Genomic DNA, 25,910 nt, shown 5'->3' with positions numbered 1-25,910 from the left:
TAAAACAAAACACTATTAAACCCATTAAACAAACAAACAAAAAATAAAACAAACACCTTATAGAGACGTGCACAGAGGGGTCGGAACTGTACTGTCCAATACAGTGACTATCAGCCACACGTAGTTATTAAAATTAATTAAAGTTACATAAGATTTAAAAATTCATTTACTTAGTTGCGCTAGTAATGGTTCAAATACTCAATAGCCAAATGTGGTTACCATATTAAGAGAGCACACACACAGAACATTCCCATCATTGCAGAAGGTTTTATTGGCCATGCTGGGTTAGTGTATGCAGTGTGGTGGTGATTGAGCTGTAATTTTATGGAATTAGCTATCTGGATATATAGATTGCATACAATATACATTTTGCATCTTTCTTTATTCACTTAATAACATATTCTGGGGAACTCTTTATGTATATGGGGTCTTTATATATTAGGGATGTCAATCTTTTTTCTGACATTTGGCGTGAATCTTTTTCTGAGATTGTCCTTTATTGTTTAATGTTGTTTAATGTTATTTGATTTTGGGGGAAATATTTTTGTTTTTGCATGTACTCAAATCTCATTACTTTTTTTTTTTTTTTTTGAGACTGAGTCTTCCTTTGCTTTGTCGCCCACACTGGAGTGCAATGGCGTGATCTGGGTTCACTGCCATCTCCACCTCTTGGGTTCAAGTAATTCTTCTGCCTCAGCCTCCCAAGTAGCTTGGACTACAGGCATGCACCACCGTGCCTGGATAATTTTTTTGTGTTTTTAGTAGAGATGAGGTTTCACCATGTTGGCCACGCTGGTCTTGACCTCCTGACCTTAGGTAATCTGCCTGCCCCTGCCTCCCAAAGTGCTGGGATTACAGGCGTGAGTCACTGCGCCCAGCTGAGTTCCATTACTTTTATGCTGAGAGATTTTTCTATTCTCCATCTTAAGATCAGTAAATATTCATCCTCAATGTGTTCTGTTTTTTTCTTTTGGGTCAGTTTAGTCAGAGATGTTCTATTTTTTAAATTGTTTCATTTTTTACTTTTAAGTCTTTAATCAATTAATATTTTACTTTAGCTTTACTTTTAGTTTTTTAGAGTATCTTATTCTACTTTTAGTAATGCTAAAGTAAAGGTTCTGCAGTGAGAACTTTATTTTCTTTTTTTAAGCTTTCTAGTAAAACTAAAATTAGATTAAATTGCCTTCACTAGATGTTCCTTATGCCCCCCTGTCCCCGCTTTTTTAAAATTTAATGGGCTACCCAACATTTGGAAAAACACTTTTTTAATCCAAATACTGATTTAGAAAACCTTAATACTGAGTCACAAATTAAAAAGTTTCAGCAGATATCCAAGAATTCATAACACAGATGATGATCTGTAAACACAAAGCAATAACATTGGAAATTAATATAAAATATTATATTTTTAAATTTTTTGAGACACAGTCTTGCTTTGTTGCCCAGGCTGGAGTACACTGACACAGTCACAGCTCACTGCAGCCTTAAACTTCTGGGCTCAAGCGATCCTCCCTCTTCAGCCTCTTGAGTAGCTGGGACTACAGGCCCATGCCACCACCATGCCTGGCTAATTCTTTTTAAAATTTTTTGTAGAGACGGGCCCTCAATATGTTGTCTAGGCTCATCCAACTCGTTTACTCAAGCCATCCTCTTACCTCAGCTCCTGAAGTGCTGGGATTAAAGGTGTTGAGCCATCACACCCAGCCTTTTTTTTTTTTTTTATTTAAAGAAAATACTTTAAAATAATTTCTGAATTAATGAAGAAATAATAATGGAAATGAGAAAATATTTCAAACTGAACAACTGCAAGGAATGTAGGAATTGTGAGGAATACTCATTATCAAAGGGGTCAGTTTCTTAATATTTAGGTTGGTGCAAAAGTAATTGCAGTTTTTGCCATTTTTTTTTTTAAACGGCAATTACTTTTGCACCAGCCTATCTAACTTAAATGTGATTATCTAAGGATTAACTAAAAACTGTCCAAGAACCATCCAAGAGTGGATCCTTATGCAGTTTATATGGAAAGTAAAAGGATAAGAATTGCCAATTTTTTTCCTATTCAACAGCATTAATTTAATTTAATGGGTGATGTTTTGCTGAACTAAATCATTCCTTACTGTGAATATGGTACCATGTGTGCTTTTTTCCCCTTACTTTTAAATTTTGATACAGAAATAAATACTATAAGGAACTCCCAAATACACTTTACTCAACATTGCCAGTTGTTTACATTTCACCCTGTGTTTTATTCTCTTTCTGCTCTCTTTCTATGTGTGTACACATGCATTTGTGTGTATAAAAATATAAATATATTTGGAACCATTAAGAGTAAGTTGGAGACATTGTTCTTCTAGTGTCTAAAAACGAGAATATTCTTTTCTTTTTTGAGACAGAGTCTTGCTCTGTCGCCCAGGCTGGAGTGCAGTGGTGCAATCTCAGCTGACTGAAAGCTCCACCTCCCGGGTTCTCACCATTCTTCTGCCTCAGCTTGCCGAGTAGCTGGGACTACAGGTGCTCACCACCGCGTATGGCTAATTGTTTGTATTTTTAGTAGAGATGGGGTTTCACCATGTTAGCCAGGATGGTCTTGATCTCCTGACTTCGTGATCTGCCTGCCTCGGCCTCCAAAAGTCCTGGGATTACAGGCGCAAGCCAAGAACGTTCTCTTATATAACCTGACTACATTTATTAAAACCAAGAAATTTAATACTGAGAAAATATTATCTAATTCATAATACATATTCAAATGTAGCCAGCTGTCCTAGTGATGTCCTTTATACTATTTTTCCCCAGGACCACCAGGATCACACATTGAATTGAGTTGTCACATCCATTTGACCTGGAACAGATCTGGAAGTTTGATTTATTTCTTGACCTTATTTTTTGTTGTTCCTGTTTTTCTTTGTTTGTTTTTTTAAAGAAGGGGTCATTTATTTCATAGAATGCCCTTCAGTTTGTGTTTCTCTGTTTGATGTTCCCTCATGGTGTTTTTTTCCTTCATAGTGCACAATGTCAGGAGGTACATTATGTTGGTTTGTTCCAGTATTGATAATGTTAACTTGGCTCACTTGTTTAAGATCGTTTCCAGAAGCTTTTTTCATTATAGAGTCATTAGTTTTTCCCGTTGTAATTACTATGAAATTTGTGGGAAAATATTATATTCCTTGTCAAACTTTTACCCATTAGTTTTGGCATCTGCTGATGATTTTCTAACTACATAATTCCCTCTATATTTACTAGTTGGCTTTGTATTATACAGAAGAGCTTTCTCTTCTGCCCCATTCGTTTGTATCAGGATGGGCTCATCCATTATTTAATCAATGAGTTATCCATTTTAATCCTTATTTTGTTACGCAGACTGTCCCAGATTTGGCCAGCAGAGGCCACTTTCAGGCTTGCTCCTGTGGCCTCTTTTTTTTTTTTTAAAATAAATGAAAAATTATAAATAAAATTATAATTTAACTTACAATATTGAAACAAATACAGACTTTCAGGAGGTTGTTAAATTAATAGTCTTGCATGCCCTTCACCCAATGATGACATTTTTTTTTTTTTGAGATGGGGTCTTGCTCTGTCACCCAGGCTGGAGTGCAGTAGCGTGATCTCAGCTCACTGCAAGCTCCACCTCCCAGGTTCACGCCATTCTCTTGCCTCAGCCTCCCAAGCAGTTGGGACTACAGGTGCCCGCCACCACGCCTGGCTAATTTTTTGTATTTTTAGTAGAGACGGGGTTTCACCGTGTTAGCCAGGATGGTCTCGATCTCCTGACCTTGTGATCCGCCCACCTCGGCCTCCCAAAGTGCTGGGATTACAGGCTTGAGCCACCACGCCTGGCCCAATGATGACATCTTATTTAGCTGTATATACACAAACAGTTAGTTGACATTGGTTCATTACTGTTAGCTAGACTAAATATTTTACTTAGTTTTCACCATTTTTTTTAACATTTTAAACCTGCAGTTATTTGTGTGTATATGTATAATTTTATTTAATTTATTCCATACATAGATTTGAGTAGCCACTACCACAATCAAGATACAGACTATTCCATCAACACAGGAGACCTCTTTGCATTCACATCGTCTACCAATTCTTTCCTACCCTGTCCCTGTGCCCTGGAAATCACTAGTCTATTCTTCATCCTCTATAGTTTTTTTTTTATTTTGAGAATGTTACATAAATGCAATCATATAATATATAACCTTTTAAGGTTGACCTTTTTACTATACATAATGCCTTTGAGGTCTATCCAGGTTGTTGCATCTTTTTCTTTTTCATTGCTGAGTAGCATTCCACTGTATAGAAGTACCTGATTTCATTCAGCCATTTACACTTTGAAGGATATTTGGGTTATTTCCAGTAGTTTGCTATTACCAACAAGCTGCTACAAACATTTGCAAGGTTTGTGTGACTGTAAGTCCTCCCTTTGTCCTTTTGATATGCCCATATTTTTATTTGAGCAAGCCTTTTACATTTTGTGCAACAAGATATTCCAGGATTATCTTCAGTTTTCCTTGTCACAGTTCGGCAATCCACCTTTTCTCCAAAGGACCCTGGCTTCTTTTTGTGGAAAACAATATTTATTAATAGGTACCAAGATAGACATACTACTTAATGCATATTGCTAATCTTGTCATTGCTTCTAGGCCTTTTCAGCAAACAGAACCAAGAAGTATGTGTGTGTCTATGTGTATGTATATGTTTGTACACGTACATAAAAACACACCTATATTTATGTCTTTTTTGTTTGGTTGTTTGTTTTGGGACAGAGGCTCGTTCTGTTGCCTAGGCTGGAGTGCAGTGGCATGATCTCAGCTCACTGCAACCTCCGCCTCCCGGGTTCAGGCAATTCTCCTGTCTCGGTCCCCCGAGTAGCTGGGATTACAGGCACGTGCCACCATGCCTGGCTACTTTTTTGTATTTTTAGTAGAGATGGTGTTTCTCCATGTTAGCCAGGCTGGTCTCAAACTCTTGACCTCAGGTGATCCGCCTGCTTCAGCCTCCCAAAGTGCTGGGATTACAGGCGTGAGCCATTGCACCTGGCCTTCTATCTGTGTTTTTAAAAATCTCCAAATTTATACTGATAACTCTAATTCCACTTGAGTTCTTCAAGGTTCATTCTAGTTTTACCACTTTCTATGTTTATAATTTTCTTATTCAACATTTACATAAATGGCTTTTATTAGCTTCAATATAGTTATTCCTTTCGTTACCAAAACACCAGGGGTTTGGTCAAGGTCCTGCTGCACAGAAAGTCAATCACTGAGAAGTATTGCCAAAGAAGAAGGGTTTAATTGGGTGCTGCAGCTGAGGAGATAGGATCTCAGTCTCAAATCTGTCTCCCTGACTGACTAAAACCAGGGGTTTATATGGCAGGGAAGAAACGTAACAATGTGTAAGAAAACAAGAACTAGGGAGGGGCAAGGAAGCAGTCATGATGAATACGTGGTAAGAGTCTCATTGTCTGGATGTGGTGATCTGGTGAGTTGCAGTTCTTCGATACATTTTTTTGAGAGGTCCCAAGGTCCCTTCCTGAGGAAAAACTCGAAAGTTTTAAGCTTTAAGACCAGAAAGGTCAATTTCTGTGTTTATCCAAAAGAACAGTCTATGGGACTGTTGGGTCAGTTTCAGTCTTCCCTTTCTATTTATCAGTTCCTCAATCATGAGGAATCCAGTCATTGGTCTTTCTGGCTGCTTCATGCTGAGGAAGGGTGTCATAGGCAGCTCCATACCATAGGTGACTATGTAGCCACCCAGGAATCAAAGGTTCATCTAATAGAGAGTTTCTTCTGACACATAGTATTTCTCTCTCTGGCGTACCACTTCCACCAAAGACAAACCACAGCAGGATCTACCTGCAAAATAAGCTTCTACCAATCTACCTGCAAAATAATCTTCAGTCCCATATACTTGGCCTGATTACCCGCACACAGTGCGACAAGAATCATTGCCCATAGATTCTTCCAAATTGGCTTTGCTGGAACATTTCACAAGGTCATTTGAGTCAAAGTCCTAGGAAAATAGCCAGTTCCTCTGGCTGTGTCCCATTACAAAAGAAAACAGGTTTTTATTAAATGTATGCAAACAAACACATTTTCCATGAATTAAGAATATTCACAGTTTCCAAATTCTGGAGAAATTAGGCAGAGAGAGAAATATGCCTCAAATTCTACTTATAAAAGTATCCTCTACTCAATACACTTAAAGTATATATCAAGGCTATATATAGCTCAAAAGGAACATATTCTCCAGACTCTGAAAAACAAAAAACAAACAAAAGAGTCATCAATATTTCAAACAAAAAAAGCCATAAAAATTATTTCAGTCTTCATTATTTCAGTCCATGCAATGAACTCCTGCTCTGCTTCATATTGGGTTAGCAATGTTTATAAACACATCAGCTCTTTAATTAGAGTCCTGAAAGGTCTCTCTAATCCAGGGGCACAAACTCCAAAGTTTTTAGAAACCTGCATTAAAGAATCCTTTTCATGAACTCCTCCAAAGAAGCAAGCCCTGGACCATAGGTGATTATAAGTCACTTTTAGAGGAGATTAAAAGCAATATATCAATTGTGGATGTTGAAAGTCATAAGACAGTCATAAAGACACAGTTGATAAGGATATTTGGTTACTTGTGTGGCATACAACAATTTAACATAATCATAATTACTACTGACAACATATATTAAGACACATCAGAATTTCAGGAATGTCATACAATCCTGGAATGCATATTAACAACATATCTAAATAAATATAACCCAAAGACAGTTAAATACTACCTCACATTTGATAATGCTTCCTGTATAATTCTAACATAACAAGCCTAATAAGCCTAATATATCTCTCTTGGACGTCAGGGAACCTAATATCCAAAAAAATTGGTTTGAGGTCAAAAAGACTGAATTTCGATCTTGAAATTTTGCTTATAGAAAGTTTGCCAAATATCAAAGTTTTAAGACACTTGTTATCACAAAATAGAATCACAAAGTCACTGTAAAATGTCATTCATTTAGCCAAAATTATACAAAAACATTTACTTTTTCATAGAGAGGAGACTAATTTTCCTAAGCAATAAGATGTAATAAAGATAGCATGCCAACTAAACCTGTCTGGCCCCTCCCCCTCCATTTTCTCTTTGCAACTTACTCAGAAGGTAAACAAAATCTTTTATTTCTTAATATTACACAAACATTTTGTTCAAAAGCAAAAACCAAAATTTTCCTTTATATGATATATTATTAAAGTTAATAAAACTGTATAAACAAATCTATCTAATTTTAATCAGTTTGACCATAAGGTAAGATTTCCATAAACTTTTAATAACTGGTCCCAATTTTCTTTTTAAAGAGCATATCAGTGCTCCAAGAAAACCATGTTCTTCTAACACATAGACCCAGATGCTGGCCTTGCATCAGTGTGCTTTTGGTATTAATGTTTAATTTATAGAAAAACTCTGACCTTATCCCTCAAAATCGGCCTTTACAGCTTTACAGTCTTACATGGCTACCTCTTCCGCAGTGATCCCTGGGCCTAGAGGGATTGAATCATTTTAACTTCTGGCCCTGTGTCTCATAAAAGCAGTTCATTATGAGTGTTCATCTTCAAACCAGTGCGACACCTGCACATATTCTGTTCACAAGTACACATGAAAGCCCATCATTGATAAACATCTTGGGATCAAAAGTCACTAGAAAGTCTTTTTTTTTTTTTAACTACTTAATTCAAATGAATGTCACTTAATTTTAATAATGGTCAACACAACTAAATTAGTTTGAGGAGAAAACCTAATAAATATAATTTCCTTAATGACAGGGCCAGTCTTTTCTGAACATTAAAACTTTGTACCCACATCACAGTTTTTCTTCATTAAATTATTGATTGAATTGAATTATCTTGGATATAAACATTTAAACATTTTTATTCTCACCTACTTTTTCCAAATAACAGAATATATAATGTACTGTTCAGAACTTGTCTTTTATTATTATTTTTGTGTGTGTGCCAGAAATCTTAAAGCTCTTGTAGTTCTTTAGATCATTAGAGGTAAGCAAAATCCACCAAATTTTAAATGGCTGGTGTCCTCTATCAGTTTTTAAAGGTTTGACCACAGTAGCTTAGGAACTTTAGATAAATAGGGCAAATTGTAGAACCAAATAAAAGCTTTCCATTAGAAACTTAAAAAGTTTACGGTTTTATATATATGTATACACAAGCAAAACCCACAGGAGAACAACAGCAAACAAATGAAAATTAGAAGCAAAAAACAAACAGGAAACCCAGCCCTCAGTCTTTCCCCTACTCAGTCTACCCTGGAGGCTACAGTGTTACCCAGAACCTCCCAAAAAAACCACATGATGAATATTTTATTCCTGGTACACAATTCAATAACCTTAAGTCCACCAATATCACCATACATCTTGTGCAATCAAGAAATTCACTCTAGGCCCATGACCAGTAAATACTCCAGCAGTATCCATGCAAAACAGCTAACATAGTGTGAAGCAATGCAAGCATGTATGTGAAATATGGGTCCACACTAGATCTGGCTTCATGCTTAACTATTAAGAATTGCTAAATTGCTGATGCATTTCTTTACAGTATTTCTTATTTTACCTTCATCAAGACTAAGAGCTTTAACTATGAAATGTTAATTAGCCAAATTTCTCTCGTTCTCAGGTTTTAAAGGATCTATTATCTAAACTCTTCTGTGTTCTGTTTTCTCTTTTTGTGCATGAAGATAGACTATACACTGGAAAACCAGAAAAGCTACATGTGACTTACACAGACCATCCATGACATGCCTGGGCTTTCCAATCAGTACCAGATTTTTTTCCTCTTCCTCCTCGTCCTCCTTCTCCTGGGCTTTCCGATCAGTCCCAGATTTTCCTCCTCCTCCTCCTCCTCCTCCTCCTCTTCCCCTTCCCCCCTCCTCCTCCGCCTCTCCTCCTCCGCCCCTCCTCCTCTGCCCCTCCTCCTCCCCCTCCTCCTCCTTCTCCCTCCTCCTTCTCCCTCTCCCTTCTTTCTTATTTGTTTAAATAACATCATTTTACTCCAGGACAGCAATTTACCATACAAGATCTTTTCACATACAAAATTATTATCTTTATAACCTTCCTTACCAAAAATACATGATCATCATATACATAATTTTTTTCATACCTTTCTCCCCCACTTGTTTCCTTACTACCTTGTTTCATAAAAAACTTTTTCAAGCCCATAATTTGAATTAACTTTTAGATAACTTCTGAATTAAACAAAATTACTATTTTTCTCATAACACATTTTTTGGGGCACATTTTTTAAACAGAATTATATATTATTTCTTATCCTTAGTAACCTTAAATGTTAGTGAAACCCTAGAAAGCAATCCTGAACTATATTAGCATTTTATAGATGAGAACAGTTCCACAATTTTTAGAAACATATTTCCCTATATCACAACCCTTTCTTAACTGGAAATGACCCAGATATCCAATCAGCATCAAAAATAATTTCAAAATTTTAAATTACACAAGAAGTTTACCTAAAACATTTATCCCAATTACAAGTATTCAGTTCTTTCATTTTAAACAGTTTATCTAGATTACTTCTGAAAACATATTAGATGCCATCATTTAAAGTTATTTCCTTATTAACCATTTTATAATCTATGAATATCAGTCATTCACTGAAATAAGAACTTTAAAGTTAACTACATAGGCATTTTCACGAATAACTATTTTCATTAAACCAATAACTTAATTAGTCTTTTCAAAAAATTTGCACAAAGATCATTTTGTTTTGGCTGGGTTTATAGTTTTATAACCTTCTATGCCAAACCCTGACACCTCAAAATATCTACCAGAGACAAATATAAAATCCAGGCAAAAATGTATGCTGACAATTCTGAGGACATTGCTACTTTCATTTTACTAATTATTTTAAAGCTAGCGTGTTTAGTAAAGATTTACTTAACTCACATGAACTTAAAAATTGCTTGGACTTAATTTATGAGTGCTCTTTTACTTATAAGCCAATTTGGTAGACACAACATATAACAATAAGTGTACATACAAATAAACACATCTAGACATGTATGTATACACACACACAAATAAAAATCCTGTAGTGTTTACCTTGGAACTCTAGCCATGAGATAGCAATACTAACTCACTGATTTTACATGGTTACACTTTGTTTACTCCAATAGGTAATTCACTGAAAGCTGTGAACCAAAACTTTGGGTAAAGCAGTTTTCATGGCAGTTTGATTTTCTAAAGGCCAAACCTCCCCAGACTCCAAAGAACACTGGGGCCAAACATCAGCAAAGGAGAACTGATCACATACTAACCAGGCTCAACCCTGTTTAGCATAGCAGCACAAAAGTCTGGGTAACACACAACTCCATCCCACTTTTTCATTCAGCAGCAAACTCCAGATTCCAAACAACACTGGAACCAAACAGTATTGTAAAAGTGTATCATTTTACCAAATCCTAATTTCTCATGACTATATAAAACACACACAATCACCCAAACACTATCCAGCTGCTACAGCAACAAGCCCCAAAAGTGTCCAAACTGACACACTTGAGGTGCTTCCTCTCTCTATTAGTTGGGCTTGGTCAACTGCAAACAAAAATTTCTTAGGAATTTCCCAAATTGAGAGGAGCTGATCCAACTGTCCGGTACCCACAAAGGACACTAACTTCCCCAGACACAACACACAATTACAGAAAAACCTCCAAGAATGTTCTTACTGAAACAGTTAGGGTGCTTCCCTCTCTCAGTCATTTGGGCTTGTTCAACCTACAAATGAAAATTCTTTAAAGATTTCCCAAAATGAGAGGAGCAAATCCTTATGTCTAGGCCCATAAAGGACACTTACCTATATTGATGCAATGTCAAGTTTCAAAGGCAGTTCTAGTGAGGCAATCAGGAATGTGGTTGGGGCCGGCTGTGGTGGGGCCAGAGAGAGACTGACACTCACCTTCAGCCAAAATTGGGTGGGCAGCTGCTTAGGATGGCTTCTGAGACTCCCTGCCCACATCAGCTGAGTCACAAGCAACATGTTCCCTGTCAACTAACCAAAATCTGTTACGGAATCACTAGGGGTTTGGTCTAGGTCCTGCTGCTCGCCACACAGAAAGCCAATTACTGAGACAAGTATTGCCAAGGAATAAGGCTTTAATCGGGTGCTGCAGCTGAGGAGATCGGAGCTCAGTCCCAAATCCATCTCCCTGACTGGCTAAAACTCGGGGTTTATATAGCAAGGAAAAAAATGTAACAATGTGTAAGAAAATAGGAACTAGGGAGGGTCAAGGAAGCAATCATGATGAATGAGAGGTCCAGAGTCTAGTCTCATTGTCTGGATGTGGTGATCTGGTGAGTTTCAGTTCTTTGACACATTTTTTTGAGAGCCATGAAGGTCCCTTCCTGAGGAAGGAACTGAGATAAAACAAATGTAAGCTTCAAGCTTTAAGACCAGAAAGATCAATTTCACTGTTTATCCAAAAGAACAGTCTGTGGGACTATTGGGTTGGTTTCAATTTGCTCATATATTTTTGTTCTTTCCTACCCATAGATGAAGATTTACCAACATTGGCACTATTGACATTTTAGGGTAGGTTGATTTTTTTGTTGTTGTTATGGGAGGCTGTCCTGTGCTTGGTCGGATGTTTAACAGGATGTTTATCCAGTAGCATTCAGGTGCCCGTAGCAACCTCCATTTGTGACAAACAAAAATGCCTCCAGACATTTCCTGATGTCCCCTGTGGGACAAAACTGCCCCTTCTTGACATTTACTACTTTAGATTCAGATTTCCACGTTACATCCCTTGAGCCTGAAGAACTTTCTGTAGCATTTCTCTTAGCACAGGTCTGCTAGTGATGAATATTGTTTCCATTATTCTGCAAATGTCTTTATTCTGTCCTTCTTTTGAAGTATATTTTCACTGGATATAGAATCTTGGCTTGATATATTTTTCTTTCATCACTTTTTTCCTGTCCCATTCTCCTTTTCTTCCAGTTTCACATTAGACTTCTTGATATTGTCCAAGAGGTCACTGAGGTGCAGTTTCTTTTTTCTTTTTTTTTCGTCTGCAGATTTGATAATTTCTCTTTGTCTTCAGGTTCACTGACCCATCACCAGTCTGCTGTTAAGTTCATCCAGTGAATTTTTTATTTCAGATATTATACTTTTTAATTCTGGATTTTCCATGTTGTTCCCTTGTTTTATTCTCTGCTTAGATTACCTGTGTGTTCATTTATTATGACCATATTTTCTCTTAAATCCTTAAACATGTTTTAAAAAGTTTATAATAGTCTTCTGATTATTCTAAATGTGGGTTACTGTGGGTTTGGTTTCAGTTGACTGTTTTTTCTCTTTACTAGTGGTCACATTTCCCCGTTTCATTATGGATCTAGTAAGTTTGACTCTTATACTGTGCATTTTGGGAGCTATGGTGTAAAGACTGAATTCTATTATCTTCCTCTGAAATCATATTGACTTTTGGTATTAATGGTACTTAACTTAGCTGGGCTCCAAACTTTTTCTCCTGTGTTGGGCAGCAGCTGAAATTGCTTGCTTCTTTCAACTCTGTATCTTTTCAGGAGCTGCAAGGAGAATGTTATGGTTAGATTGGAGTGAGGAAGGGGTAGAGTACTGAAAGGTGAAGTCAGAGAGGTGACCTTTGTTAAGAGCCATTTTGGTAGAGTGCTGGAAGTAAAAGCCTGATTAGAGTGGGTATAAGAGAGAATGGCAGGAAAAAAATTTGGTACAAGGAGTTTAAGCACAGGGGTTGGCATTTAATAAGTATTTTAGGCTTTATGGATCACATACAGTTTTTGATGCTGCTGTTTTGCTTCTTCTTCTTCTCTTTCTTTTCCCCTTTTGTCTTCATAATCCTTTAAAAGTATAAAATCCATTCTTAGCTTACAGGCCATTTGAAAACAGGCACAAGTTGGGCTCAGTTGCTCACACTTTTAATCTCAGCATTTTGAGAGGCTGAGGCGGGTGGATTACTTGAGGTCAGCAATTCGAGACCAGCCTGGCCAACATGGCAAAACCCTATCTCTACTAAAACTACAAAAATTAGCTGTGTGTTGTGGTGCATGCCTGTATTCCCAGCTACTCGGAAGGCTGAGGCATGAGAATTGCTTGAACCTGGGAGGTGGAGGTTGAAGTGAGCTGAGAGCATGCCACTGCACTCTAGTCTGGGTGTGAGAACGAGACCCTGTCTCAAAAAAATAAAAATAAAAACAGGCACAGGCCGAATCTGGCCATAGTTTGCTCACCCCTCTATTTCTTTTTTTCCCCCAGAAACCCTTGTTCTGAGACCCTTCTTTTAATTAGACAAATCTTCAAGGAGTTGTTATGTAGTAAAGAGTAAGGGGGAAATAGGAGTTAAAAGATTTTTTTTTCTTTTTATTAAGGTGAGGAAATAAAACTGTTTTAGCAAGTCGGCAAGATTTAGCCAATAGAAAGGTAAGGGGTGGGGGAGGCAGATTTATGATGTAGGGGAGACGGAATTGCTGGAACATTATTTTTGAGTAGAGGAGAGGGGATGGGATATGGGGCCCAAGTGATGGGGTTAGCTAGGAACAAGGATAGTTAATTTTTGACAATTTTTAAATAATTTAAAATATTTTTGAGGTTTTCTTTTTCTTTATGTAGTGCATAGCATGGATGTAGACCCAATAACTTTGATGGGGCAGTTTTAATTCCCAAATATTCTTTTTTAAAGAACAGTTTGAATTCATAGTGAACATAAATTGAAATATTTTCATTAAGTAACAAAATTAAAATGTGTCTTTTCCCTAAATGAAAGACCATTTGATTATTTGATACTTCATTGTATCTGTCTTGAAATTAAGGTCATTTTTCTCTTTTTCCCTTCAAAGTATTGTGTATGGATGCAAAGATCAATTTTGACTCTAATTCAGCCTATCGCCAAAAGAAAATCTTTGATCTACAGGACTGGACCCAGGAAGATGAAAGGGACAAAGATGCTGCTAAGGCAAATCTCAACTACATTGGCCTCGATGGAAATATAGGCTGCCTAGGTACCATGTGTTTTTATGTTAGAATTGGATTCACTAAGTTTAATTTGGATTTACTAAGTTTAATTTATTTTATCTGTGTTTGTTGCTTATACAAATCATTTTCCCCTATATAGTAAATGGTGCTGGTTTGGCTATGGCCACAATGGATATAATAAAACTTCATGGAGGGACTCCAGCCAACTTCCTTGATGTTGGTGGTGGTGCTACAGTCCATCAAGTAACAGAAGCATTTAAGCTTATCACTTCAGATAAAAAGGTAAGGGCAGGGCTTGATATATTTTTATGTCATGTGAATATATAAAATAAATACTTATAAAAATGTATATTTTTATGTTTTAGAATTTAGAATTCATATATATGTCTTTTAATATATATTTTGAGTCTTTTTTTGCTATCATATCTTGAAGATTTTTGCAATTCACCAAGAGAATCTTCTGAAACACTCATTTTTAATGTTTGTGTAATCTGTCGTTATAGATGTGCCATAATTTAGAACTGTGTTTATTAATGATTATCAAAGTACAAGGGATGTGAAGTATCATAATTCAAAAGACATATATATTATTAATCACTAGATATTTGTTAAGGAGTGTATCTGTTGTGTGGCCAATGTAGATTTTGTAAGGCTTACAAAAAAGATAATCTCTGTGGAACTATTCTTACTGGATTTAGACCGAGAATTCTTCACTGATAGGGATCATATCTTACTAATTGTTGCTTCTCGTAGTGTCTGGTATAATACCCAGTACATATGTAGGTCATTAATCAATATTTATTATTGATGATGCTGCTGACAATGTATATTTTTATTTGTGGTGTTAGACTGTAGAATTCTTTAAAATATAAATTTATTTCAATGCCTTTTCCTTTGAGCCTACAGCCTTATTTTCCATATTTATTAATTTTGCAAGGAGGATTAAACTAAAATGAGATGTAAAATGTGCATTATTTCCCTTGTTTAGTAATTACTAAAACAAGTAAACATTTTATTGGAATTATATTTCTATAGCTTCTTTTGACTTAAACTCGAGAAGCAGAGTATTAAAAACAATCTAATTATCTAACTGTTGAGTACTTACTACTAGAATTGAGTTGAGTACTTACAACTAGAATTAGAATTCTAGTTGTTTATTTTTCTAAGCATGGCTTTTAGGGCCCAGGTGCAAGAATGGAGAAAAGTATATGAAGAGTTACAGTGTAGGGGACTGACATGATGGGCGTCAGAGTTGGAAACAGAATGGAAACCCAGGGTGTCAATGTGGATAGCATTGAAGTGGCCATATATTTTGTGATGGTCACTATGCTTGGACTTGGAAATACATGGGCCCTTCTCTTAAGTTACTTATAGTTTTACTGGGGTGATTGACAGAAAATAGTGCTGTGGAAGAACAGAAGACAGAGGCAAAAACTGGGAGAATCAGGGTGGCCTTCACTGAATGGATGATACCTTAAGCTGTCTTGAAAATTAAATGAGGGCAAGAGGAAGAAAATGTACAAAGACATAGAATCCAGAGAGGGCCATTATGTTCATGGGGTGGTAAGATGCTTATGTGTAAGAATATGGCATTATTGGGATAAATGATAAGAGATAATGTTGGCAAATTGTGACTACATTTGTGAAGATCCCTATTATCTATAGTTAAGGAGTTTGGATTTTAACTCCCTACCCCAGCACATACACAAGAGAATTCATTCATTATGAATTCTCTTGTCATGGAAGAGATCCCTGACAAAGGCAATATCAGTAAGAACAAATTAGAGGCATTTCTGAGATAGGGTCATTAAATTCATTTTTTTCTTCTTTTCTGGGAGCCTCGTAGAAGGGTTGGTTAAGTTAACATTAGGACTTTGGGCTGGGGAGAATCATTGGGTGGTGATGCCTTTCATGCTGTCAGAGGCAAAGTCGAGGAATAGGTATTTCAGAATGAATGTCAAGTTTGGATTGTGGTGACTATATCTAGTAGACAGTTCGTTGAAAAGATATTGTACTTCCTATAGTGGAGAAAAGTTGAAGTCTTAGGAGTTGGTGAGGTGATCCGTGCAAGTGAGATGAGGAACCAAGAATGGAACCTGGCCCCTCCATTTTTGTTGAAGGGTTGAATAGAGAAGGAAAACCCAAATAAAAAACAGAGAACAAATGACAGAGATGGGAACAGATGGGGAGAGAGTGGTGACATCGAAGGACCAAGGTGAAGAGTTTTGAGAAGTAAGGCATTGGGAAACAATGTCAAATGTTGTAGGACTATTCAGACAGAGTAAGAACTGAAAGAGGTGAGTGGGAACCTTCGTAAGAATAGTAGAAGAGATGGGGGCATAGGACAGATTGTAATGGATTGATTTGATGAGGAATTGAGGGAATAGAGATATCCAGGAGAGATTACTCTTCCAGGACTTTTTTTTTTTTTTTTTTACAAACGCATGGAAGGGATGCAGTGCTATCAGTCGAAGGCAGTAGGACTGAGGAGAGTTTTGTGGTGTATGTTTTCTTGCTTGTTTAGAAGATCAAGAAGATGAGCTCTTTCTAGTTGGAGGAAGAGAAGAGATTTGAAAATAAAGAGAGTGAATGTAGCTAGAGGGGTGAAGACCTGGAGGAAATACTATATAGTAAATAGATGGAGATAATTATCTGGCCAGGTTAGCTTTGGAAAGGTAGTTACTCCTTTCCTGAGGTGCCACTAAAGAAAGGAAGGTTGTATGCTAAAAGTTAGAGAGCTTGCATGGGATAGGCTTATGAAGAGAGTTAAAGATATGAGGCCGACTACTAAGTTGAGGATTGCTGATGAATTATTATTTTATTGCTCTTCAGGTTATGCTAGTGTTTCCAGTTTTGTTTTCAGTTTTTACTTTTTTACTTTTCCCTGAATAAGCTATGGCTGGAATCATCCAAAGATGCATTGTTTGAAGTAGGATGGCAGAGGAATAGGTATGACAGAATTGAGCATGCAAGTGGCAGTGACACTGAATTGCTTAGCCATATGTCCCAGGCTCTATAGTGAAGAAAGTCAGTTCCATTGAGAGCTAATAGAGTAGAAGATTAGAGAGGGATTGAGGGACTAGAGGCTTTTAAGAGGAAAAGATTGTGTTTGATAGAGCTAGAGGAGAAAGGCATTAAAGTGAAAGGGGAAGGAGGTTGAGCAGAGAATGAGATTTATACATTTAATATTCTAGAGACACTCGTTCTGGCCTAGTCCAGGATTTATCCATGGTAGTAATTCGTTTAAATTGACTACAGGTGAAAGTGGCTTGGTAGAGTAAAGATCCAAGAACTTTAAGGCTGGAGTGTTAGATGGTGCCTGATGGTGAATATGGAAACTATCCAGAATGAGGTGAGAGGGAGAGAGATGAGAGATGCCAAAGGCTGCTATGAGTTCTAGTCTATTATGAATTCCAGAGCTTCATTTCTTAAAGGTCTGGGAATAATAGTGGTAAGGTAAAGAATGTATAGTATAGCTCAGTGTGTCTCACCCCTTTTCATGTCATGGCATTCACAGAAGATATTTCAATGGGGCCTTGGAGGTAGATGGAGAAGATTGCTTGTAGTCAGAGTCCACTGGCCCTGAGGCTCCTGCTGCCCCAGAACATTACTAGCTGCCCCAAGAATTGAGGGGAACGATATTTTGGTGTATCTACAATGCATTTTAATCTCATTGTTTGAGAAGCCCTGGTATAGCTGAGTGAACTAAACCTCTTTTTTTAAAAAAAGAGAGATTATTTGGAAAGGATAGGAGAACACTGATTCAGAACTATCATTGTGATGTTGAAAGAATGCTGACCCAAACAGGTCCTGAGATTTGGATGTGAAATGTACCCAAGAGAGGGCCATACAGGAGAAGCTGGGTGATTCTTAGGGCCTGGTTTGTGTAAAACGTTGATACATTGATGGGGATTGTTTTGCAGTGAGCAGGTCTATGCACATGTACCCCCAGAGGCCAGGGGATCTGAGAGGCCAAAGAAAGAGGCTGGCAAATCCAGTTCTCAGAAAGAAACTAAATTTATACAGGGACTTAGAAACAGAAGCTATGGCTTGGGTGGCTGTGAGATGGTGGATCCCCACACTAGCCCTCCAGAAATTATCCTTTATATAGTGAGCTTTTTTTCTTGGTAACACTTGCGCAGCTGGTCACATCTCAGACCCTCTTGTCAAACTTGTGCCCATTGAGGAAGTTAGGTAAACATCTTTATGTGTTGTCATTTATGCTACAGGCATTGTTTCTTTATAAGGGTTATCTATGTTACAGGCAGTGTTTCTTGACCTTGCTGCAGAAGGCCTTGCTCTGCAGGAGTCAAACATTAGTCATTATGACAGTTTTGCTTCAAGATGGTGTTACTCTTGCCACACAACACGCCCTTTTCCTACAGGGATAAATGAGGAAATGATAGGTGACAAACACTAAATTGGAGATCTTGCACATGGGACTATCTTACAGTATGATCTGGGGGTAGTCAGTTGGTGAATGGCCAAATTTAACAGGAGAAAGTAAATGGAATTAGATGGTCTTGTTCATATGGGATATAGTAGAGAAGGAAATGTGAACTAGGTGTTGAAATTACCCAAGGAGGTGGAAATAAGTTCTGGTGGGCAGTGGACTACATAGACTTCAATAAAGAGAGCTAGAAGAGGGTATGGTGGTTTGGTCTGAAAATCTTTCTATCAAGTTAATGTTTATCATGAAGCACATATACTAGTATTTTTTCGGGAAAAGAACTTAAATTTCTTTTAAATTTTAATCTAGCAGAACACTTTATTCATAGGTACTGGCTATTCTGGTCAACATTTTTGGAGGAATCATGCGCTGTGATGTTATTGCACAGGGTATAGTCATGGCAGTAAAAGACTTGGAAATTAAAATACCTGTTGTGGTACGGTTACAAGGTGAGTATAAAAGATATCTTGCAGTTGTTCCTAATTCTTTAAAAGTTCACATTTCCATGGAGTTGAGTTTGTTAAAACATAGTTTTTAAATAGCTGTGTCTTTGAAAGCATTATACAATATGAAATTAAAACTATAGTTTTTAAAACATTTTAACATTGGGGCAAAATGCTTATACTTTTGCTTGGTATAATTTGATACACTTTTTATTTGTTGTGATTTGTCTTGAATTCTGACTTGCCTGAATTACTAAGCAAGTCAGAATTATTGTAAGGCAAAATATTTTATAAGATAACCTGGGCTTTTACAGTGTTTTCTTTGGTTTAGAAGCGTTTATACTAAATAATGGAAGTCTCCTCTGTTGAGGTTTCATTCTTGTACCATGTTTTGGCAAACATTTTAAAATGCTTTTGTGTGTATTTAAAACATTTATATTTGCATAAATCATTTACAGGTACACGAGTCGATGATGCTAAGGCACTGATAGCGGACAGTGGACTTAAAATACTTGCTTGTGATGACTTGGATGAAGCTGCTAGAATGGTAAATTGGCCATGTTCATCTAAGGAGGATTTATAAACACAGATTCTAAAATGAACCTAATTATTAATACAGCTAATAATTTGTGTTTCAGCTAAATATTATGAGTGTAATGAATGGTTAAAGAAAACGATTATTCATGACTCTTGCTGAAAGATGTTAAGGCAGACTTTATTCAGAGGGACTGTTGCAATAAGCATAGAGACTACTGCAGTGGAGTTTTGCAGTAGGGGAGAAAGATTGGGCCCAACTCCAAATACAGCAAGGAAAAGTGGGAATTTATAACCAAGGAAGAGGGTGGGGGCAGTGGATGAAAAATTACTAAAAGGATACATTATGGGTAAGGGAGGATCCTGGCTAAACTGACTAAAGCAAGATTCTTGGTAAAATTGGACTATGCAGGGACAAATACAGAAGTCCAAAAGTTAGGGCCAAGTTGAGAAGAGAGTTCAGAGTAGCCTTTGGGAGGCTGAGGCAGGAGGATTGCTTGAGTCCAGGAGTTTGAGACTAGCCTGGGCAACATAAGGAGACCCTATCTTCACACACACGCACACACACACACATGCACGCATATGTATGTATGTGTGTGTATCTATCTATATATTCGATAAATATATATTGAAAAAACAAAAGAGAGTTTGGTCAAGGAGAGAATCTTTGTCAGAACGTCTTATACCTGTGATCATCTTAAACAACGGTCAGCTCCTGCCCAATCTTGTTTGTTGTTTTGTCTGTATTCTTACTTCCTCCCACAGCTGTGATTATTTTCAAGCAAATCCCAGACATTATATCATTTCATACATTTCATCATGCATCTGTAAAAGATAAAGGTATCGATAATGGTATAAAAGAATTACTGTTACTTGTTTTAGGTGGGGTAATGGTATTATGGTTATGTTTTATAAAAATACAGTCATTGTTGAAATTTCTGAGTCTCTCATATCTTTTGTTTAAGTTCTTTGTAAGGGTCAGAATAAGTCTCTGCATTGTAGTTGGTTAATATGTCAGTAAGTTTCTTAATCTGTTGGTTTCCCCTTTTAAAAAGAAAAGTATTTTCTGTGGTTTATTTGTTGAAAAATCCAGGTTGATGGTCTTGTTAAGTTTCTCATAGTCTGGATTTTAATGGTTGCATCTTTAGGCTGTCATTCATTTACTGAGTTCTCTGCCCTCTCTGTGTTCTCTGCCCTGTGTATTTCCTGTAAACTGGGAGTTCAATCTGTAGGCTTGACCATATTCATATTTGATTTTGGGGAGCAGGGAACAAGAATATTTCATAGTAGGTGTTGTTTAATTTCATCAAAACATATACAATGTTAATCTTTTTGTGGTATTACTAGCCATTGACATCATAGCTTAGATCCAGTATTTTGTTTGTGTTGCAAAGCGGTGCTATTGTAATTCTGTCATTCTTCACTTATTATATGTAATGCTTCTAAAAAGTAATACTTCCACGTGTCAACCATTTGTTACCATGGAGTACATTTTGCATAGGAAAAGTAGGATAATTACCTGATTGTTTGCCTTTATTGACCAATTTTCAAAATAATGTTTGTTCTATTATGTCCAATAAAGGTGACCTAGGCTTTTTTTTGTTTTTTTTTTGTATTTTGTTTACTTTTTGTTTTCAGGTGTGTGTGTGTGTGTGTGTATTGTGTGTGTGTGCATACACATGCATACACATGTGTGTTCCGCTGGCATACTGTTTTGAACTTATGACTTAAACATTTGATGTAGTTCAGTTCATGTAAGTTGTGATTGAAATTGTCCAACCTTTGGTCTTTGGGAACCTCTCTTCAGGTTAACTGTTGCATCCTTCTGAGAAGCCCTCTATCTGGTATGATAAAATGTTTCAGGCTCATCTTTATGTTTCTTGAGTCAGAACTTGAATGGGCCAAATGGTATTTAGAGAGCACAATTTGGGCCTTATGAGTATTCATAGATACTGGGTTGATTATTGTTTCTGAGCTTTTTAAGTGGCAAGTCTGAGAAAACATGTATTTTTTAAAGAGGTAATACTTGAGTTCATACTGATATTTTCAATGCAAGTCCAGGAGTATAGATTTTTTTTTCTTATCTGACATCTGTTTGTGCCTTCGTTCATGCCATACTATCATAATTATTCATTTGCTTTGTCCCTTAGTACAGATATGACAATTTTATAATAAGAATACCAACAGTCTGATTACTGAAAGCAATTATATCTGCATTTCTTTCTGTCCTTTAGGGTATGTCCCACAACTTAGTGGATTTTAAAATTCATGTGAAATAATTCTCTGTGTGTTTTGTCTCAACTTAATATAGTTTCATTGTTTTTAAAGGGATTGCTTTAAAAAAAAAAAAACACAACCTTTTGTTTTTTATTTTGTATTTACATGATTCCAAAGTGGAAAGTATAGAACAAGGTATTATCAGGGAATCTAGCTTTTATATATTTCCCTCTTTCCTTCTTCCCCAACAGGCAACCTTTTTACCTTTTTTTTTTTTTTTTTTTTAAGAAAGTTTTGGTTTATCTTTCCACTTCTTAAAAACATAAGCTAATTGTATGTATATAACTATATATATGTGTGCAGTAGTCCCCCCTTATCTGCAGGGAATGTGTTGCAAGACCCCCAGTGGGTGCCTGAATCACAGATAGTTCCAAACCTGTATATACTGTGCTTCTTCCTATACATATATCCCTTTGATAAAGTTTATGTATTAGACATAGTAACAGATTAACAACAACTAATAATAAAGTAGAACAATTATAACAATATACCGTGATAAATGTGAATGTGGTCTCTCAAAATATCTTATTGTTCTGTACTCACCTTTGTGGTGATAATGAGATGATAAAATGCTTACTTGGTGAGATGAACTGAGGTGAATGATGAAGGCATTGTGACATAGTGTTAGGCTACTACTGACCTAATGATGTAACAGAAGGAGAAACATCTGCTTTGGTTCATCCTGGATCATTGAGCCATGATGTTGATGGTTGGATGTCAAGAGCAGATAATGTTGATGACTAATGAAAGAGTAGTTTATACAGCATGGATACGCTGGGCAAAGAGATGGTTCACATTCCACTTGGAGCAGGATGGTGCAAGATTTCATCACACTTCTCAGAACAACACACAGTTTAAAACTTAATGACTTTTTTATTTCTGGAATTTCTCATTTAAAATTTTTGGACCACAGTTGACTGCAGGTTATAACTGAAACTGTAGAAAGTGAAATTGGATAAGGGGGGGACTTTGTGTGTGTGTGTGTGTGTGTGTGTGTGTGTGTGTGTGTGTGTGTGTGTGTCTCCCTTTTCCCACTTTAGATTAATGGTAATCTATAATTTGTTTCTTTTACTTAACAATAATGTGTATCAGAGAACACTTCATAGTAGATACAGAGAGATGAGAATTTTTTGTCTTCCCTTCCATTATGTTTATGGACATTTCATTGAACACTCGAACACTCTTTGGGCTCTATAGCTTAATCAATAGTAGACTCTTGATTTTTTTTTTTTTGAGATTGAGTCTTGCTCTGTCACCTAGGCTGGAGTACAGTGGCGTGATCTCAGCTCACTGTAACCTTTGCCTCCTGGGTTTAAGCAATTCTTGTGTCTCAGCCTTCTGAGTAGCTGAGACTACAGGTGTGTGCCACCACGCCCAGCTAATTTTTTTTTTTTTTTTTTAAGACAGAGTTTTGGTCTTGTTGCCCAGGCTGGAGTGCAGTGGTGTGATCTCGGCTCACTGCAACCTCCATCTCCCAGGTTCAAGCGATCCTCCTGCCTCAGCCTCCCAAGCAGCTGGGATTACAGGCATGTACCACCATGCCTGGCTAATTATGTATTTTTAGTAGAGATGCGGTTTCACCATGTTGGTCAGGCTGGTCTTGAACTCCTGACTTTGTGATCCACCTGCCTCGGCCTCCCAAAGTGCTGGGATTCAGGTGTGAGCCACTGCGCCCAGCCTTGTATTTTTAGTAGAGATAGGGTTTTGCCATGTTGACCAGGCTGGTCTCGAACTCCAGACCTCATATGATCCTCCCACCTCAGCCTTCCAAAGTGCTGGGATTACAAGCATGAGCCCCCACACTTGGCCAGACTCTTGAATTTACTGAGTTAATGTGATGTCATTTCACAAAAATAATAAAAGTCTTATGTCCTTCTTTGGGAAAGTAGTTACTAGTAAATAAAATTTAACTCCAGTTTGGAGACAGAAGAATTTAAACTTAAACCTGAATTAAAAATAAAGAATTTGAGCAAGGGAATAGTAGGAGAAAGTATTTCAGAAAGCCTATTTTGACTTTGAGATGTGGGATATATTGAAGGGAAAAGGGGAGAGATAGTAGGAGTCCATCTAGTGCAATACTTAGATATGAGAAAAGGTGAAGGTAATAAATAGGTTATAACTTGTCTCTGAAAGCGCACTTTTTTGGAATGAAAACTTAAGAAAAGCTTGGAGGACATGAAAAGAAGGAGAAGAACCAGTAGGACCTTGATCAAATAGATCATGAGAGGTAAAAGTGAACAGTTGATTTAAGTTATGGCTACAGTGTTTTTATTGACTGGGAGATTATAGAAGTCATAACAATAATAATATTGAATGAGATGATGATATTAGCAGTTACTACTGTTTATTGAGTATTTGCTGTGCATGCAATGCTAAGCTGTTTTCTTCAAGGATTATCTCATTTAATATGAGTTTGGTGATAAAATTTCCATTTTTATAGATGAAGAAACAGGCTAGATAAGTTAACTTATTCAAGGTTATATGTCATAAGCATCAGAGGGGGGATTTGAATCCAAGATATCTAACTTCAAAGCCTTTTCTTAACTAATTTACTGAGGAAGAGAGAAGCTGAGTTTGTTTTTTTGGTCTTAGACATGTCTAAATTTGTATGATGTTTTGTATGGTAACTGGTGGATATTTTTAGACAGATTGTGGAGAGAATTGGAACTCAGGTTAGCAATTGTTAACTTACTGACAAAAAGTAAAATACTAACTACTAGACCCAAACTTCTATCCCAATATTTTAAGTTAAGATTGTATACTTATTTCATAACAAATTTTTACTTAGATGTGCTTTGAGTTGTGGAGTATCCAACAAAGACACTCACTGTTTCTGTCTTTAAGATAAAATTTAGAATATTATATATATATATACACACACACACATACATACACACACACACACATTTTATACACACATATATAATCTTATGTAATACATATGTATAATCCTAGCAGGTGGTATAACATCTTAATCAGAAAGTATTTAATTGAAGTTTGGGCTATGAAGAGTGTCAGACTTGATTATCCTTTGAGAATGTCATTTGCTTATAAGAACGTAATGTGATTTATAGCAATGTCAGAATAGTCCAGATGTTTTAAATGGAAAAAATTGAGTGTACATTAATTTTGCACTGACCTGTAGTTCTGAATTTACCTTTTTGTGAAAATTCTTCATTCTTTTCTTTTAGGTTGTAAAGCTCTCTGAAATAGTGACCTTAGCGAAGCAAGCACATGTGGATGTGAAATTTCAGTTGCCAATATGATCTGAAAACCCAGTGGATGGCTGAAGGTGTTAAATGTGCTATAATCATTAAGAATACTGTGTTCTGTGTTATTGTTCTTTTTCTTTTTAGTGTGTGGAGATTGTAATTGCCATCTAGGCACACAAACATTTAAAAGGATTTGGTCTGCATTTAATTGTACCATTCAGAATGGACTGTTTGTACGAAGCATGTATAATGCAGTTATCTTCTTTCTTTCGTCGCAGCCAGTCTTTTTTGCTTCTCCTACAAAACGTAACTTGCAATTTGCCAGTTTATTATTGTTGGATACAAAGTTCTTCATTGATAAGAGTCCTATAAATAAGATAAATACGAAGATAAAGCTTTATTCTTTAGTGTTAAAATACAGTATATCTAATAACTAGCCTCATTAGTAGAGCAGTATATTAAAACAGTGTTTTATGTAAAAAGTGTTTATCTTCAGCACCAAATACATAATAAATGTATCAATCACTATTTATAAACAGAGCTTTCAAACACTCCTCAGAATATTCTTCTAAGTATTTTGATGAAGTAACTTTGTAATTATTTGAACATTGTTTTAATCATTAGGAAACACTGATTAACTGCAAGTCTTCATGATTCTGTCATATTAAGAAACACCTGTAGGTTTGTTTCAAATAAAGGCATATATACCAAGGACTTATAGACAAAATTAAGAATGTCAATTTAAGTTAATAAAAATCTCCCAGTATGATTTGGGTTCATGGCTTTTGTTTGCTTGTTTTGAAGTAAACACAGTAGAAGTTGATTTGTTCGTTATTGCAGTATAGAGGTCTAAGCACCAATTCGTAGATCATATACTTGCCATGACAGTGATTTGTTTTTTTTTTTTGAGTCAGGGTCTCACTCTGTCACCCAAGCTGGAGTGCAGTGGTATGATCATGCTCACTGCAACCTCTGC

General features: G+C 36.6%; 1 protein-coding gene and 1 long non-coding RNA gene across 5 annotated transcripts in view; one reads left to right on the top strand and one right to left on the bottom strand.

Annotated features, from left to right (window-relative positions):
* SUCLA2 (succinate-CoA ligase ADP-forming subunit beta) overlaps positions 1 to 25,703 on the top strand; it is a 95,969-nt gene extending 70,266 nt beyond the window's left edge. For all 4 annotated transcript variants that reach the window (XM_016925284.4, XM_016925283.3, XM_016925286.4 and 1 more), the window contains 5 exons: positions 13,883 to 14,044; positions 14,158 to 14,300; positions 18,797 to 18,917; positions 19,370 to 19,458; positions 24,914 to 25,703. In XM_016925284.4, coding sequence (XP_016780773.1) covers positions 13,883 to 14,044; positions 14,158 to 14,300; positions 18,797 to 18,917; positions 19,370 to 19,458; positions 24,914 to 24,988 — 590 coding nt within the window. In that variant the 3' untranslated portion in view covers positions 24,989 to 25,703. The remainder of the gene's footprint in view (positions 1 to 13,882; positions 14,045 to 14,157; positions 14,301 to 18,796; positions 18,918 to 19,369; positions 19,459 to 24,913) is intronic.
* On the bottom strand, positions 5,275 to 22,355 carry LOC107967909 (uncharacterized). The gene is made up of 5 exons (XR_001708718.3): positions 22,266 to 22,355; positions 20,132 to 20,270; positions 12,822 to 12,886; positions 10,869 to 12,595; positions 5,275 to 6,255 (listed from the first exon to the last, which is right to left on the bottom strand). It is a non-coding gene; the product is annotated as an uncharacterized LOC107967909 (long non-coding RNA).
* Positions 25,704 to 25,910: the final 207 nt, after the last annotated feature.

This window comes from Pan troglodytes, chromosome 14 (assembly GCF_028858775.2).
Source record: "Pan troglodytes isolate AG18354 chromosome 14, NHGRI_mPanTro3-v2.0_pri, whole genome shotgun sequence".
Lineage (NCBI taxonomy): Eukaryota > Metazoa > Chordata > Mammalia > Primates > Hominidae > Pan > Pan troglodytes.
The sequence above is the reverse complement of the archived record's forward strand: the minus strand, read 5'-3'. Positions and strand labels throughout refer to the sequence as shown.